This window comes from Punctularia strigosozonata (assembly GCF_000264995.1).
Source record: "Punctularia strigosozonata HHB-11173 SS5 unplaced genomic scaffold PUNSTscaffold_5, whole genome shotgun sequence".
In the NCBI taxonomy this organism is placed as follows: domain Eukaryota; kingdom Fungi; phylum Basidiomycota; class Agaricomycetes; order Corticiales; family Punctulariaceae; genus Punctularia; species Punctularia strigosozonata.
In genome coordinates, this window is record NW_006767437.1 from 1276675 (window position 1) to 1291091 (window position 14417).

At 56.2% G+C, this 14417-nt stretch overlaps 4 protein-coding genes across 4 annotated transcripts; 1 reads left to right on the forward strand and 3 right to left on the reverse strand.

The window, feature by feature from the left end:
• Positions 1-209: 209 nt before the first annotated feature.
• PUNSTDRAFT_120131 (proline iminopeptidase) lies at positions 210-5474 on the forward strand. Its single transcript, XM_007383014.1, has 16 exons — positions 210-402; positions 469-503; positions 573-649; positions 728-874; positions 936-965; positions 1027-1061; positions 1115-1192; positions 1245-1370; positions 1465-1533; positions 1585-1624; positions 1675-1724; positions 1793-1871; positions 1926-2009; positions 2067-4371; positions 4426-5377; positions 5447-5474. Exons 1-14 carry the CDS (start codon positions 338-340, stop codon positions 2091-2093), a joined length of 942 nt encoding a protein of 313 aa, XP_007383076.1. The 5' UTR covers positions 210-337; the 3' UTR covers positions 2094-4371; positions 4426-5377; positions 5447-5474.
• An 806-nt stretch (positions 5475-6280) lies between these two features.
• On the reverse strand, positions 6281-8100 carry PUNSTDRAFT_101732 (uncharacterized protein; the record flags this gene model as incomplete). The annotated part of the gene is made up of 2 exons (XM_007383015.1): positions 8047-8100; positions 6281-7958 (listed from the first exon to the last, which is right to left on the reverse strand). The coding sequence occupies exon 2, from the start codon at positions 7547-7549 to the stop codon at positions 6281-6283; it is 1269 nt and encodes a 422-aa protein (XP_007383077.1). The 5' UTR covers positions 7550-7958; positions 8047-8100.
• Positions 8101-9435: 1335 nt separating this feature from the next.
• Positions 9436-11178, reverse strand: PUNSTDRAFT_133581 (cytochrome P450; the record flags this gene model as incomplete). Its single annotated transcript, XM_007383016.1, has 8 exons — positions 9436-9465; positions 9518-9567; positions 9623-9998; positions 10331-10483; positions 10536-10624; positions 10674-10779; positions 10890-10928; positions 10987-11178. The coding sequence occupies 8 exons, from the start codon at positions 11176-11178 to the stop codon at positions 9436-9438; spliced, it is 1035 nt and encodes a 344-aa protein (XP_007383078.1).
• A 1056-nt stretch (positions 11179-12234) lies between these two features.
• Positions 12235-13140, reverse strand: PUNSTDRAFT_133582 (uncharacterized protein; the record flags this gene model as incomplete). Its single annotated transcript, XM_007383017.1, has 6 exons — positions 12235-12455; positions 12508-12550; positions 12605-12678; positions 12740-12802; positions 12859-12947; positions 13007-13140. The coding sequence occupies 6 exons, from the start codon at positions 13138-13140 to the stop codon at positions 12235-12237; spliced, it is 624 nt and encodes a 207-aa protein (XP_007383079.1).
• Positions 13141-14417: the final 1277 nt, after the last annotated feature.

Consider the following 14417-nt stretch of genomic DNA (forward strand, 5'->3'; position numbering starts at 1 on the left):
AATAGGGTGGGGAGGAGGAGGACGTCCAACAAGGCAGTCAGGTCAGCGGCAAACACGACTGGAGCCATAATAATTCGCGAGCGGACCAATGAGAGGCGCGCCTTCGCCTCGGACGACTTTACGATTAGCGTGGGTAACGTGGCAGTGCCCATCAATCTCCCAGCGAACCTTCGAAGGGATGCGAAAGCGGGGTACTATGCTCCGATCCCGTTCTTGGATAACATCTTGCTTGCTACCATATTCACGACCTCGTCTGCCTGGTCATCGCATACTGCCGCAAAAACAGAACAAATACTCACTTACATCAGCTCTCTGTTACTCCTCCAAGCCGGCTTCAATGTATCCACCGATTGAACCGTATCAGACTGGCACTCTCAAGGTGTCGGACATACACACCCTCTAGTCAGTCGCCGTGTCTCGAGATCGCGCCTGACCGGCGGCCTGGAATGAATACTGTGCTTGCTATAGCTATGAACTAAGTGGAAACAAAGAGGGTGTACCCGGTACGATCAGCCTCCCGAAGATGGTCCATCTCTGCCTCCGATTTGGCTCACGGACTTACGTGTTTACAGTGGTGTTCCTCCACGGCGGACCCGGGGGTGGCGTGGACGCGAAAGATCGATCGTTCTTCGATCCCGTTAAATACAAGGTCAGTATGCCCATGTCTTCAAGTTACGATCCGCCCTCGCTCAGTCGTTGACCCCTTGCCCTCTCTTCCTAACCGCAGATCATTCTCTTCGACCAACGCGGCGCTGGAAAATCTACACCGAGCGCATGCTTGGAGGAGAACACCACGTGGGACCTCGTCAAAGACATTGAAAAGCTGCGCCAGGAGTTGAAGGTTGATAAATGGCACGTCTTCGGCGGATCATGGGTATGGACCCCTCCTCTATACCATACGTCCGGACGAACTATGTACTTACGGCTTTGTCAAGGGCTCCACTCTCTCGCTGGCATATGCGCAAGTACGTCTCCTTGGTTTATGAAAGAGCAAAACAGGCTTCTCAAGGCACTCCTCGTTCACAGTCTCACCCTGATCGGGTCAAATCTCTCACACTACGGTGAACCCGAAGGTGCATATATCAACAGAAGAGAAACCCTAATGCTCGCACAGCGGCATCTTCACCCTACGCAAATCCGAGCTCAAGTTCTTCTACCAAGAAGGCACCTCCCACCTCTTCCCCGAAGCATGGTACCGTCCTCTTTACGACCCCCAGACGATATTATATTCACTCATGTCACAGGGACGAGTACCTCGCGCCAATCCCCGTCGAAGAGCGACACGACCTCATCCTCGCCTACCACGCTCAGTTAAACTCGGTCGACGACGAGACACGGATCAAGGCGGCCAAGGCATGGAGCAAGTGGGAGTGAGTGAATAGCCTTGGCTACTTCTTTGATCTTTGCATCGTACAGTAGGTCTCTGTTGCTGATGACAGGTTTTCCCGTTGCGTCCGTACACAGGATGGTCACCTCGAAGTTGTTCGTCGATCCCGAGCACGTCGCCGAGGCGGATAAGGATGAGTTTGCGAAGTACCTGATTTCAGAATTCATACTCCGGATTTCTATCTGATGCGTTCACAGCGCCTTCGCGAGAATAGAGAACCATTATTTCGTGAACGGGGTGCGCCGACTTCGATGGTCCGTCCGCTCGTGCTCACGTCGGCGTTCCAGGGCTTCATGCGCGACGGCCAGCTCCTCGCACCACAAGAGATCGACAAGATGTGCGTCCAATAAAAAAGCAATTCAAAGAATCGAACTCCATCTGACGTCTGTTGCCATTCCGACGCAGCCGCCACATCCCCTGCACGGTCGTCCAAGGCCGGTACGACGTCGTCTGCCCCACCACGACTGCGTACGCCCTGAAGAAGGCGAGTCTTGGCGAGGATATGTGTCGCTCACCGCCTGACCTCTCGCTGCGCCAGGTTTGGCCGGAGATCACGCTTCACATCGTTCCCGACGCGGGACACTCCTCTCGCGAACCCGGCACGGCCAAGCTGCTCGTCGAGGTAAGCATGGCTCGCTCCCTACCGCTCATCGATGTACCGAACTTGTGTCGTCCCCAGGCCGCAAACAAATACGCCGACCTTTGAGCAAGGTGCAAGCGAAGTGGCCAGCAGCCGCGCGGACGACGTACTATATACATACCGTGTCTGCATTTGGAACAATTATCAACGAGCGGCTCCAGGCGAAGTGAAGGGCAAATATATGTATTACAGTTTAGATTTGCGGGTGCCGATTCTGTACTATGTATGTAGAAAAAGGAGGGCAGGCATCATTGCGGGGACGAGCCAGACGGTCATGCGTACGTAACGTATCGAATGCAGAGCAAACAGAGCAGCGGGGCGGACATGCAAGGATTGCGGTTATGGACACGAACGAACGCAATAACAGAATAATAAAAAAACTATCACGGACTAAACAGACGGGGAAAAGGGAGAGGCGATGTATATTACCAAACCAGGAGCCTTATGCTTGTGCTTGCGGATCATTGAATTTCGTCGGGGAGGTCATGACATCGAGGGTCGATCATGAGAGGTCGTCGAGAGAAGGAGGGAACGGCGCCGGTCGCAGCGCCTCACCGTGCACCCTGACACGGTACAGGCACGTGAACTCGTCCTGGCCCCAGTTACTCTCCACGCGGAGGGCGACGAGTCCAACGTCGATCCCGAGCGCCATGTACTCCTCGTCAGCCGCGAACGTCTGGATGTTCTCCGGCGAGTGCACGTCGTAGGTGAGCTTCGCCACGCGAATCCACGGGGCGGATGTCGGCAGCGTCTCCGGAACCGCAGGCTCCTCGTCCTCCTCCACAACCGTCACGCTCTCGTCGTCGATCTCGGCCGCGACCCTGCGCTCTTCTCGGAGTCGCGCCTTCTCCGCCTTCCACGCCTCAAACTTGGCCACGTTCTCCGAGCCCTCGACCATGCCCCAGAGCTCCATCTCGCGCGGCGCCGAGCGCATGTCGAACGCGACCTCCTTCGCGACGTGGTCGATCGTCACCTCCGTCACGAACACGGGCGCACTCAGCTGGATCCCGAGCTGGCCCTGAGACCCACGGAACGGCCAGCAGTGGCCGACAGCGAGCTCGTGGTGGAGCGCCGTCACGGGCGGGCGGCCGACCGCGTATCCGCGCCCGGTGAGGAAGCCGAGCACGTTTCCGCGTACGCCCGCCGGCCGGATCTCGTACGTCTCGCTCGTCAGCTGCGGGATCACGCCTGCGCCGGCCGAATAGAGCGCAAAGTCCTGGCGCGCGATCACGTCCTTCGAGTACCGGCCGACGGCGGTGTCGACGAGGTGACCGATCAGCTTCGTCACGTCCTGCCCATCCGCCGACTTGATGGTGAGCGCCGACTTGCCCGCTGTCGAGGTCGCGAGCTTGTGCCACCAGCGCTCCGCCGCCGCCGCCTTGCTGGGATCCGCCTTCAGCGCATTCTTGCTCGCCTCGAGCGCATCCTTCACGCCGCCCTCGACGCCGCCGAGCCGCTCCTCGAGCGCCTTCAGCCGCGCCCGCGCCTCCTCGTCGCTCCCGATGGACGGGCGGCGCGCCGCAGCAGCGACCTGGCTCTGCAGGCTCTGGATCTCCCGCCGCACCTCGCCCAGGCCCTCGCGCTCCCATTTCCGCGCCTGCTCCTCCGACTGGCCAACGCGCGCGGCCTCTTGCCTGACCTTCGCCTCGAGCGACGCCAGCCGACCCGCGAGACCCTCCCGCCCGCGTGTCTCTTCCTCGAGCCGATGGCGCTCTCGCACGCTTTCCGCCGACATGCCCGAAAACGCGGTTTCTAACCGCTGCAGACGAGACGCAAGTTCGGCGAGGTCCGACGCAGGGATGCTCGGCGCCTGGTACTCGTACCCTCCACGGCTGCGGCTGGGGACGAAGCCTGATAGCGGGTCGCGAAGGAAGTACCACGCCGCGTACAGCCCGAGGCCGGTAACCAGATACTTGGTCGCTGTGACTGCTGCCTTTGAGCGCCGCCGGCCGGCAAAGAATTCAACTGGCCGCTTGAGCGTCACGTCGTAGATCGCGCCGAGAATCCACCCGAGGGTGAGCGTCACGAAGGACAACGCGCGGAAGACGAGCGCGACGAGTCCCATGACCATACGCCATACGAGGTGCACGAGCCGCCCGAGGAAGCCGCCGACGGAAAACTTGCCGCGCCGCATCTTTGGGGCGGCGGGGATGTAGGCGTCGTCGATGAGCGGGGGTTCGTCAAGCTCGGGGATGGACTGAAGCCCTTGTTCGACGTCGAATGTGTCGTTGACGCCGCTCGCGTCGAAGCTGTCGCCCATCTCGCGCGACACGGACGCGCGATGTATCGCATTCTGCAGCGGCTGGGCTGTGCGGGAAACGGATGCTCGTTGTGACATGGAGCGCTACAGCCAACGCTAGTCAGTGGGAGCGCTCTTCTCGCCGAAGTCGTGACGTACCTGCTCGCTAATCTGCTCTTCCTCTTCACTTCCTGATTCTGCATCATCGTCATCGCCTCCGTTGCCTCCTTTCTTTCCTTTCCTCTTCCTCCTTTTATCATATCCTGCCACAGGCAACGTCGTCAAGGGCCCGCCCACGCTATCGCGCTTGCCCTTCTTTCTCCTCCTCCTCCTTCCTCCATCACTCACTTCCTCTTCTGATTCTTCGAAGTCTGACGCCGACGGCTTATATGCGCGGTTATCCTCCGAAATCTTGTTCTTCCTATTCGCGGTGCTCGTCGTCCTCCTATGCGCCGACGACGCCTTCTCCTTTTCTGCCTGATAGTCCCGCTCCTCCTGGGAATAGTCGTAGCTCTCCTCCTGCCCGCGCCCGTTCGCGGTCGGGGCCGGCTGCTCCGGCTCACGCGACCGCTGGCGCATGAATATGGACAGCGGCTGGACGGCGGCCTGCGCCATGTCGAGCGCCTGTCCAAATGGACTCTTCGCGCGGCTCAAGAGTGACGAGGTCTGCGACGGCTCGTCCTCGCCCTCGGAATCGGGCACGTGCCGCACGGACGCGGCCTTGCCCAGCGGGCGGCGGCCCGCCATCTGCGACGAGCGGCTCGGGGGCGGGTTCAGCCGGCGCTGGATGATCGACTGCGTCTCCTTCTCATATTCGACGGAGGTGCTGCGCGGGACGCGAGCCTTCGTTTGGGAGCCGGACGCCCAGGCGTAGCTGTTCGGGTTGGTGGTGGCGGAGGGGGGTGGTTGGTTGGTCGGCATGTCGGCGACGCCGGCGGCTTGTTGAATGGCGTTGGCGATCTGGACGGAGGTGTCCTTCACTGCCCAGTGCGCGGGGTCGGGCGGGGTGGTGACCACGCGCGGGCCGTGTGAGCGGGGCTTGCTGGTTCCAGCCGGCGCGGAGGGCTCCTTGCCGTGCTTAGGCGGAGACCGCGTCTGGAGCGTAGGAGCTCTAGGATATCGCAGGGGAACCGTCAGCGATGAGTGCAAGGAAGACAATGCGTCAGATGTATGAACTCACCCGTAGGCGTAGGACGAGGGGATGGCACGCGAGGCGGAGGGTTCCTTGGGCGGCGCGTTTGGGTTGGGTTTTCCGAGAAAGGTGTAGTGGTCGAGACGCCTGCCTTGGCCGAGCGGTGTGCTCGAGAATGACATATAAGACGGTGGCTGGACACGCGAGGGGGGGATGAGCAGCCACGTTCGGGTGGGAGTTGCTGGTTGTTATCTATGACGAGGGGGCGGCGGCGACGCGGGGGACGACGACGACGAGGGGCGGTGTGTGTGCTAATCGCGGTGCGGAGGGCGCGTGGAGGGCGCGCGCCGATGGGGGTCGGATGCAAGTTTGGTCGAGGCGCGCAAACCGCGAGGCGGGAGATGTCACTCAACGAGGGCCGCAGAGTGACACATTGTTCCCTGGTCACACATTGTTCTCGTTTTGGCCTTGTTTGGTCACACGCCGTGGCTAAGCCACAGCACCGCCACCCCCTTTTCAAGCACAATAGCGATCTCAGATGCGAGTGGCAAAGCACGGTCAACACACTCGTGCTAAGTAGAAGGACATGGCAAGCTTAAGATGGGCACGAAACGGGGATAAAGGAAAGCAACGAATTTGATTTGATATCGACAGCAAGATGATCTATACTAGTGTACAATGCGCTCCGATACCCGAAAGCACTACACTACAAGGATACCATTAATTGATTCCAATCCGTAAATATCCGTGCCCACTGCAGTTGTCCCATCCACAGAACATAGCCCGTGTGTGTTCATTCTTCATCATCAGCTTCATCGTCGAAAGCGTCGTCATGATAGTTTCGTCCCTCTGAAAGCGTTCGCGTCGACCCCACCATCGTTGTCACCTGTCGAGGGCTGCCACGATGGACTCCAGAACTACCTTCGGCTTTAGCAGCAGCGTCTCGTCCATCGTGCCCTCCTCGTCCTCTTCCTCGCCCGCGTCCTCCTTCCGCGTCGTACACCTCAACCCGAGCTCCGTGCAACACAATACCTTCGCCCTCCCAGCAGCCGCAGCTTGAGCCGCCGCCGCCTCCCCGTCCTCCGCCGCGTCGCACATCTCCGTCGCATCGTACGCCGTCCCTTGCGGCACCGTACCCACCTCGAAATTCGTGCTCAATATCTCCTCCCTCGTCACCTGCGCCAGCTTTCCCACCGCGAGCACGATCCTCCTCAGCTGCGGCCCAAAGCGCGTCTTGAGCGCGACCGGCGCCGCAAATGCCGCCTGCGCCTCGCGACATCCCGCCGCTGCGAGCAGGTCCGCCGTCCACCTGAGCATCGTCGCCGCGAGCTCGTTCAGCGCGTGCTCCTCCACCGTCCTGTACAGCGCCCGGATGTGGTGGTGCGTGAGCGCTCGCCAGCGTGCGGACGTCGCCTGCGCCCGCGTTGCGCGCATATGCTCGTAGATCTGGCACAGCAGCATGTCGTACTTGCTCGCCAGCCCCGGGCAGAAGCTCGCGAAGAACCGGGCCACGCACGCCGACAACAGCGACTGCAGCGCGAACTGGACCAAGATCGGGTCCCGGCCGTGATCCCGGCTGGCGAGCACGCGCACGAACCCGGGCCCGAGCCTCGCCGCCGTGTCCTGGATCGCCTGCACCGCCGGTTTCGCCGGCGAATTTCTGGCCCCTCCCCGCGTCGTCGTCGTCGCGCACAGCTCCGAGACGCCCGCCGCGAACTGGAGCACCTCCGAGTTGAGATCCCGCACGGCCTCGCACACGTCCGCACCGGACCACTCGTCGGTCTTGGTGCAGAACACCTCGAGGCTCTTCTGCCTCGCCCTGGCCTCCGCCTCCGACCACGCCTTGCGCGGCACGGCCGTCGCGACCTCCCGTCCGTTCCTCGCCGCGACGTGAAACGAGCGCTTCGGGCGGAGCGTGCCCTGCTCGCGCTCCGCCTGCATCTTCAATGACGCCGCGTTCACCTGTTGCAGCGCGCGCCGGTCCTCCTCCCGCTCCCGCTGGTGCTCCTCCACGAGCCGCGCCATCTCCCGCTTCAGCCGCTCGATCTCCCCGTCCCGCGCCCTCAGCATCTCCCGCGTCTCCCTTACGGCGCGCTCCAGCAATCGGCACCGATCGCGCATCGCGGCCACGTCCGCGTGCTCATGCTTCATCCCGTCGTCCTCGTCCGTCTGCACTTGTACGGCTCGCGTAGATATACTCGTAGCGGTAGCTTGATTCTTTTCAGTGTTGGTGGGGGTGGTGAAGGCGGCGGGAGGATAGGCGGTGGCGAGTGGCCGAGTGCTTCCCTGGCAAACGCGGCAGCGTGCGGGGGAGTCGGAGCGCCCGCGGACTCGATCGCCCGATAGCGTGACCCTCACGAACGTCCTGTCCTGTCCCTCGACGACGCGGATGCGAAACGGCGAGCTGGTCCGCGCTCTCGAGTGGCTGCTCCTGCGCTCGGTGCTGCCGTGTGCGCTGATGGATCGTGGCTCGACGGCGGCGGTGGGGACGCCGTCGGATCTGTGATATACGGGCGACTCCCGGCGCGAGGACGAGCGGAGATAGTCTCGCGAGCTTACTCTGGACACGGGCAGCATCGTCGCGGGGCGGGAGAGTCTCCGTCAGTTCTGGAGCGAAAACAAGCTTTCATGCAATCAATCGCGCTCACGGTCAGCCGCTCTCGAATGCACAGCGGATTGTAGATGGACGGCTGGCTTCCTCTTCCCTTCTTCTGCCCGTTGTGGTGAGGATCCGTCCGGTGTGTGATTCTGAGTGAAGCTCGCTGTTGGGCACGTTGGATGCGCGCCGTGGAAGGATGTGACAGAAACGCGAGGCAAGGCAAGTGCCCACCGGAGCTGACTGTGGCCGAGATTTACATCATGTTGGTGGCGGTATCCGCGATGCGGGTTGTCACAAACCACCGGCCACATTCCGCTAAAATTCTGATTGCCTGTGATTGCCATCTACACAATATTCGATCCAAGTTCAAGCATCTGAAAGGGAACACCTCGTTCACAGGTTGGATATAGATTGGCAAGTGTGTTTGCTGCCTCAGAGTCCAGCCTGCGTCGCTTTGCGCAGGCATTGACATGTCTCGAGGTCGAACCTGAAGACAGTCATCTTTTTCGGCGCATACACAGCAGTTCTACTGATCAATGTACTTTTCGAAAGGTAGTACTATAAGATCGTCTGTCTGCGCAACGTGCCCCAGATTGAAAACAATGCACCGCCGAGGCTGAATGCCCTCCCAGCGGATGCCTTGGTTGTACGTGTCACCCCTATCCTAGGAGATCGCGATCGTAAAGCCGCTTTTTGAGTTGGAAGGTTCTCGAACGAGTGCACCTTACCAGCAAGTGGACGGTGGGAGCAACGATTCTATCCTCAGGAGTCGTTTGATATATCAACAGGCGTCCGCTACAGTAGGCATTGATGACAAGGGAGCGGAAGTGTGTGATCTAACGGTATGCTGTATACTTTACTCTCCTGCAGTCTAGTTACGCTTATGTCCTTGGTTATTGATAATAGCATGCGTACAGGTAGTGCAACGGGACCCCAAGATAAGAAAAAACACAAGCCGTCCGTAGTACGAAGATATGCTCCCCAAGTTTCGTGTTCTATTTCATGTAAACTCAGGTGTGCGCGCCCTAATCCCCCTAGACAAATTTGAATGCACGAAATATTACATAGCGAGCGCATTTACAAAACGGGCGATACCGATCTTCCAGAGCGAAGATTATAGAAATTTACAAGACTGAGCTGACATTCAACAAGTCGGAACACACGACTCGTCGGTGGAAACAATTGTAGACTGGAGCAGGTACGAGTGACAATAGGTCAGGCATACTCGAAGCGCTTGCATCACTACTTAGCATAGCAGATATCAGCGCCTGCCACTATTACTGGCCCGTCGTTGTGAGCTTTTGAAGATGTTCAACAACATGCACGAAACTCTCACTTATGATCAGGTGCTCACCGGGACTGGCATTCGAGGAAATGCGGCGTGAGTAATGTATTCTGACTTTCTGTAGCGGAAGTCCGATGCTGAATAGGTCTCTCTCTATGTCGGGTACTCCCGCATAGGGCTGCCCTTTCGTGTCGATGATCTCGCAGTCGAATCTGGGCAGCAAGAGCACACTAACAACCTTCAGCAACGTCTTGGCGAACCTCTGACCAGGGCAAGCGTAATTGCCTATGGACATAAGTAAGCCTAACGGCGATCCTTTGATATCGCGTGATTGACTGACCGTAGCCCCAGCCTAACGACGCGAGTGGCTTTGCTTCGGCTTTTGACAGATCGCGGTCCGGCTTGAACTCCTGCGGATGCTCGTATATCTCCTCGTCGAGGTTCGCTTCCTCTGTCATGAGCAAAACAAAGTCTCCGCTGCGAATGGTATGGCCTTCAACTGTCAGGTCCGATCCCGTATTCCTACGTGGCAACGCTCCGATCGCAACGAGCCTCACGGTTTCCTGTATACATGATTCAAGGATCGGTAGTTCTGACTCCCATGCACTCAGACCGATTGTGCCCAATGCTTCGGCCGTCAGATGGGAAGAGCCGGGACAGTTCCTGGACACAAACTGCGAAATCTCGGCGTTAACCTTCATGTGCCATTCGGGATGCTGAATCAGATAAACTACAAAATCGTATGTGAGCCGAGATAGCGCGACTCTAGGAAATGGCAGACCATGGAGCCATATCAACATTGCGCTTGTTGTGGAAGACGCGGCGAACGTCGACATGGCTGTGAGCTAGCAATATCATGTTTCCAGTCAATTCTCGTCAGAACGCAAACTCGGTCAGCGAAACTCGCCTGTACGCATGTCACCAAGTCCACGTTATCGTCGAGAACTACTTGCAGTACATCCTGCCCTACGGTTTTTGATGTGCGACGTTCCGCGGCGACCCTTCTGACTAATAAGAAAATCCGCAGGCTTCCCAGCCAACAGCGCACCCGACTAGGGGTTGGAATCAACGGGAACAGCAGACTGTGAGGCTGGGCACTCTCGTTGAGCCATCGAAAGGCATGCATTGCGTAGGTGACCGTATCTTCGTCATCTGCCGCTTCGGAGCCGAGCGCAATGCGCAGGCCTATTCTAAAGACAATCTGAGCCAGGGATAAGTCAATATGCACGAACTGAAGGTGGAAGTTGACCAACTTTCGGATACATTTCGAACGGATCGATGATTCCGGATTCTCCCCACTGCTCAAGCGTCTCCGAAAGAGCTTTGATGGTGGGTACTATTTCTGTGAGACATTCAGTCCGAAGATAAGAGCCTTTATACAGCACTCTTACGAGACTCTATGGCTTCTGTGCGCATGAATTGGCGAAGGAAAGGTCCGGCGCTGTCATGTGAACCAGAATGCCGATTTTTCACAAACATGCGTTGCAACCCAGGTCCCTGAGCAGCAGCTGAACTCAGCAATGTGTATACCTATCCTTGGATAGCATCACTCTCACCAACATACTATATCCTTGCATAAAGCTGAATGACCTATGGGTGAAACACACCTTCTTGGCCACATCTCCAGCCGGAAGAACAATATGCACCTGTTATGTGAGTGCTTTCAGTGGTATGAAGGCATTCAACTTAGACCGACAATCTTACGCCGCAGATTGTGAACCTGATCCAAGACGACGGGAATGTTGCGCGCAGATTGCGGATGTAACGGTAAGGATCCAAAGCGAAGTCGATCGATCCAACGAAAGGCAGGCCGCGAATCACAAGCGTGTTCGACTCCTGTTCCAACCTGACAACTTTATGACTGGAGAACCATGTATATAATCCCCATAGGGGCATTGCGAGGGCGCAGGTTAAGGTGGCCTGGACTAGAGGTGACAGTGGCATGACGACTTGGAAGGGAAAGGCCGCTGCTTGAGTGCCGGCTCGTATATCGTACGCAGTGGCCGTCCTCAATTGGTGCTGTCCATTAAAAGTAGTATGCGATGAGGACTTACGTAGCCAAATTTGACTCATAGATCAATCACATGCAGTCAGTGTGGGCATCGGCAAGTAGAGTCCGAGTCAGGTAGGCCATCTTGACATAGGAAACAATCATCGAATTAACCATCAGAACGCTATAAATTTCGGCGACTAATAGGCACCGGTGATTGCATTGTTAGCTACCCCTGTTCATCATCGCGCTGTTTCAAGCTGTGCGACCTAGGAGCGAGGCCCGTATGCAATGCATTATGCTAATTATTCGCACTACACCTATTCATCATCTCCATATGCGTGCGACCGTCCGACGCTCATGCATGCTGTGCGATTCAAATGGTTATCTTTCGTCTTATTACATTCCGTATCGATGCGTATTGACGTCTGTGGGTGCGGACGAAGGGGATGACAGGGGAACTTGCAATTGGCCGCCGGTAATGAAGTCCAAGTCCAATTTAAGAATGAAAATAGACGTCGATGACTATGACTGAGCGCAAATTGCAGCTGTCGCCAACACACCGGAGGAGAAGAAGATAAGAGAGTACCCTGGTCACCTTTGCGCTGTAAATAAAACCAATCTTGTTATCAATAAACCATAGGGACTGCGTGAACAGCTTTTTGCACTTCGGCGATACCCACCCGGTATCCAGGCAGCGAGGCGAATGACTACGGCTTCGGGAATAACAAGAACTGTAACAGCACACCATTATTGGAATGGCCAGCGTCTCATGCGCGCTCTCAGGGCAGGTATGAGGCAATACTTGCCCCTCGTCCAAAGATCACGAGTACATACTATGACATGCATTTCGTCTCGTTCGTATGTAAGTTACATGTTGCGGGGAGACTAGGGCCAGATATCCCCCCCCCAGGACCGGCGGTCCTAACATCCTCGCGAACGATACATATCAAAAACTTGATTCAGTCCGCCTTCCCTAGAGCAATAGTCTCAAGCGGCATCTCGTCAAAATTTGAGGGCACCTTCGCATTGGTTCGGTCAAACCCATTGCTGCTGTCCCTTGATTTTCCGAGCGTGTCTGAATCAGTGACAGTATGTTTGAAGATTAAGGGTAGAGTTCGCCCCGTTTGGGATCTTGAGAATGTTGTGGTTGGCCCGCGAGCCTTGAGAGAGGAGCTCCAGACTTGGTGAAATCAGCATGTATGACATTCGACCGCAATATCGTCCTTGCATACCTGTGGCAAAAACAACACCGAGGATAGATACGAACGTGTTGACCTTTGGTAAAGAATCAGAATTGAAGTACGAGTTGTCGTGAATCGGGTGACTCACCATCATAATATATGCTCCAACAAAGAACGAGTTCTTGCTGAATATGATGATGATCTGAACGAGATTAAATACCACTGTGCACGGCAGATATGATAATGGGTGAGAGATATCTTCTTGTAGAATATTGAGACCAACCGGGAAACACGAAGTTAGTTAATGCGATCCAGAACAACATCCTCAACCTCCCAGACAAAGAATCTATCCGCGTAACGCCGTCAGTCTTTGACACAGCCAGTGGAAATTATGAGTTTTACCCATGGAGCCATTTGTGACGCGACCGGAGTCGGATGCTGCATGGTGGAACCCGCCCTTGATCTTCCAAAGAAACAGAGCTGACGCGTAGCTGTGCGAGGAGGTGAGCATCTTGCCTCGGTTTCTGTACTGGTACTATGCCATACGTACCCGTTATCAAATATCTGAGACACCCACTCGACCTTGGTATACGGAGAGTGTGCCCAGGTTCTCTGAGCAGCTTGTACGGGGTTCGTGATATTCGCAATATTTTCATGCCACTTGACTGCAAATGCAACGTTCATCGAGAGCCGGACACATTTAATAGCGATAGGAAATGAAAAAATGGCCAAAGTAGCCATCCACGGCTGGCTTTGTGGAGGATACACAGCGGCGAGTCGCGCCAGTAGCACAAGGTCGACTAGCCACGGGGTAGAACTGTACACTACTTCGAACGCGAAGAAAGTGCTTTGGCGAAATGGCGCTAGTGGTGACAGAATAGCATGAATCTGATTGCTTTGACGTTAGCCCAACACTGGTAGCTCAGTGGAAAGTTCGCTATTTACCTCGAGTACACCATTCCAAATACCGAGTGCGATGCCAAGTACCACGTCGAGTACAACTATGATGAAGATAGCAGAACGACGGTTGGCTGCCGTGGAGAAATAGAATACGCAGATCAACAACGGAATGAGCATGGATGAGAAAACTGTGCCGATCATCAGAAATGCTACAGATGGTTGAATGCTGTGGCCGTATGCTTCAATGATCGGTACGGCTATAGGAGGGATGCCATCGGGAGGACTAGAAGATGCCATGACGGATATTAGGAGCGAAGAGGAGAGGTTTGAGGTTTGCTCAGATCGTCACCCAAGACTTTAATAATTCGTACTTTGCCCATCGTATGTCTCCGTGGACCCCGTGCACTACCTCGTCCCATAAAATTCGTGGAAATGTATCATACACAGTTCCATGTTGCCTCGATCCCTTGAGAGCAGGTCTGAGAATAGTTCTTGATGTTGGTCCATGTACACCTGCTAAGATGCTCTGAGTTGAATCCATGAATAAACCATCGTACCTGTTTCCGATAAGCGCAACAGCTGTGAACACGATTTAGCCACGCACGGACCATAACGAGCCTCAAATCGGACACAGTAGCTCGACTGCCATCATCAAGACTCTGATGTCTGTGTCTTTACGGGAGTACGGAGATTGTATTATTGGTTCACTGGGTAGGTCCACGTAACGCATCGGTAGAATGGAAGCGAATAAGGTTGTATACGACGCGCTGCGTTATGTTTATCCATACCCCAAATAGCTACCCTGATGACTTGCGACCTATGGTGTACACGCCGCGGCAATCAAACAAGGCCGTGTAATACGAGTAGTGCAGTGAAAATGTATGGGTCCCTGCTCGGATAGCAACACGGGACTTCCTTGTTGTTTCCGGTGTCATACGATAAGATCACTGCCCGCAGGAGATGGGCCGTCGTTATATCAGGGACTACTTGGATGGGATAGTGCCGGTGACATAGCAGGAATATAAGGTCTATAACGCGGGGACGTATAGTGTGATGTGTCG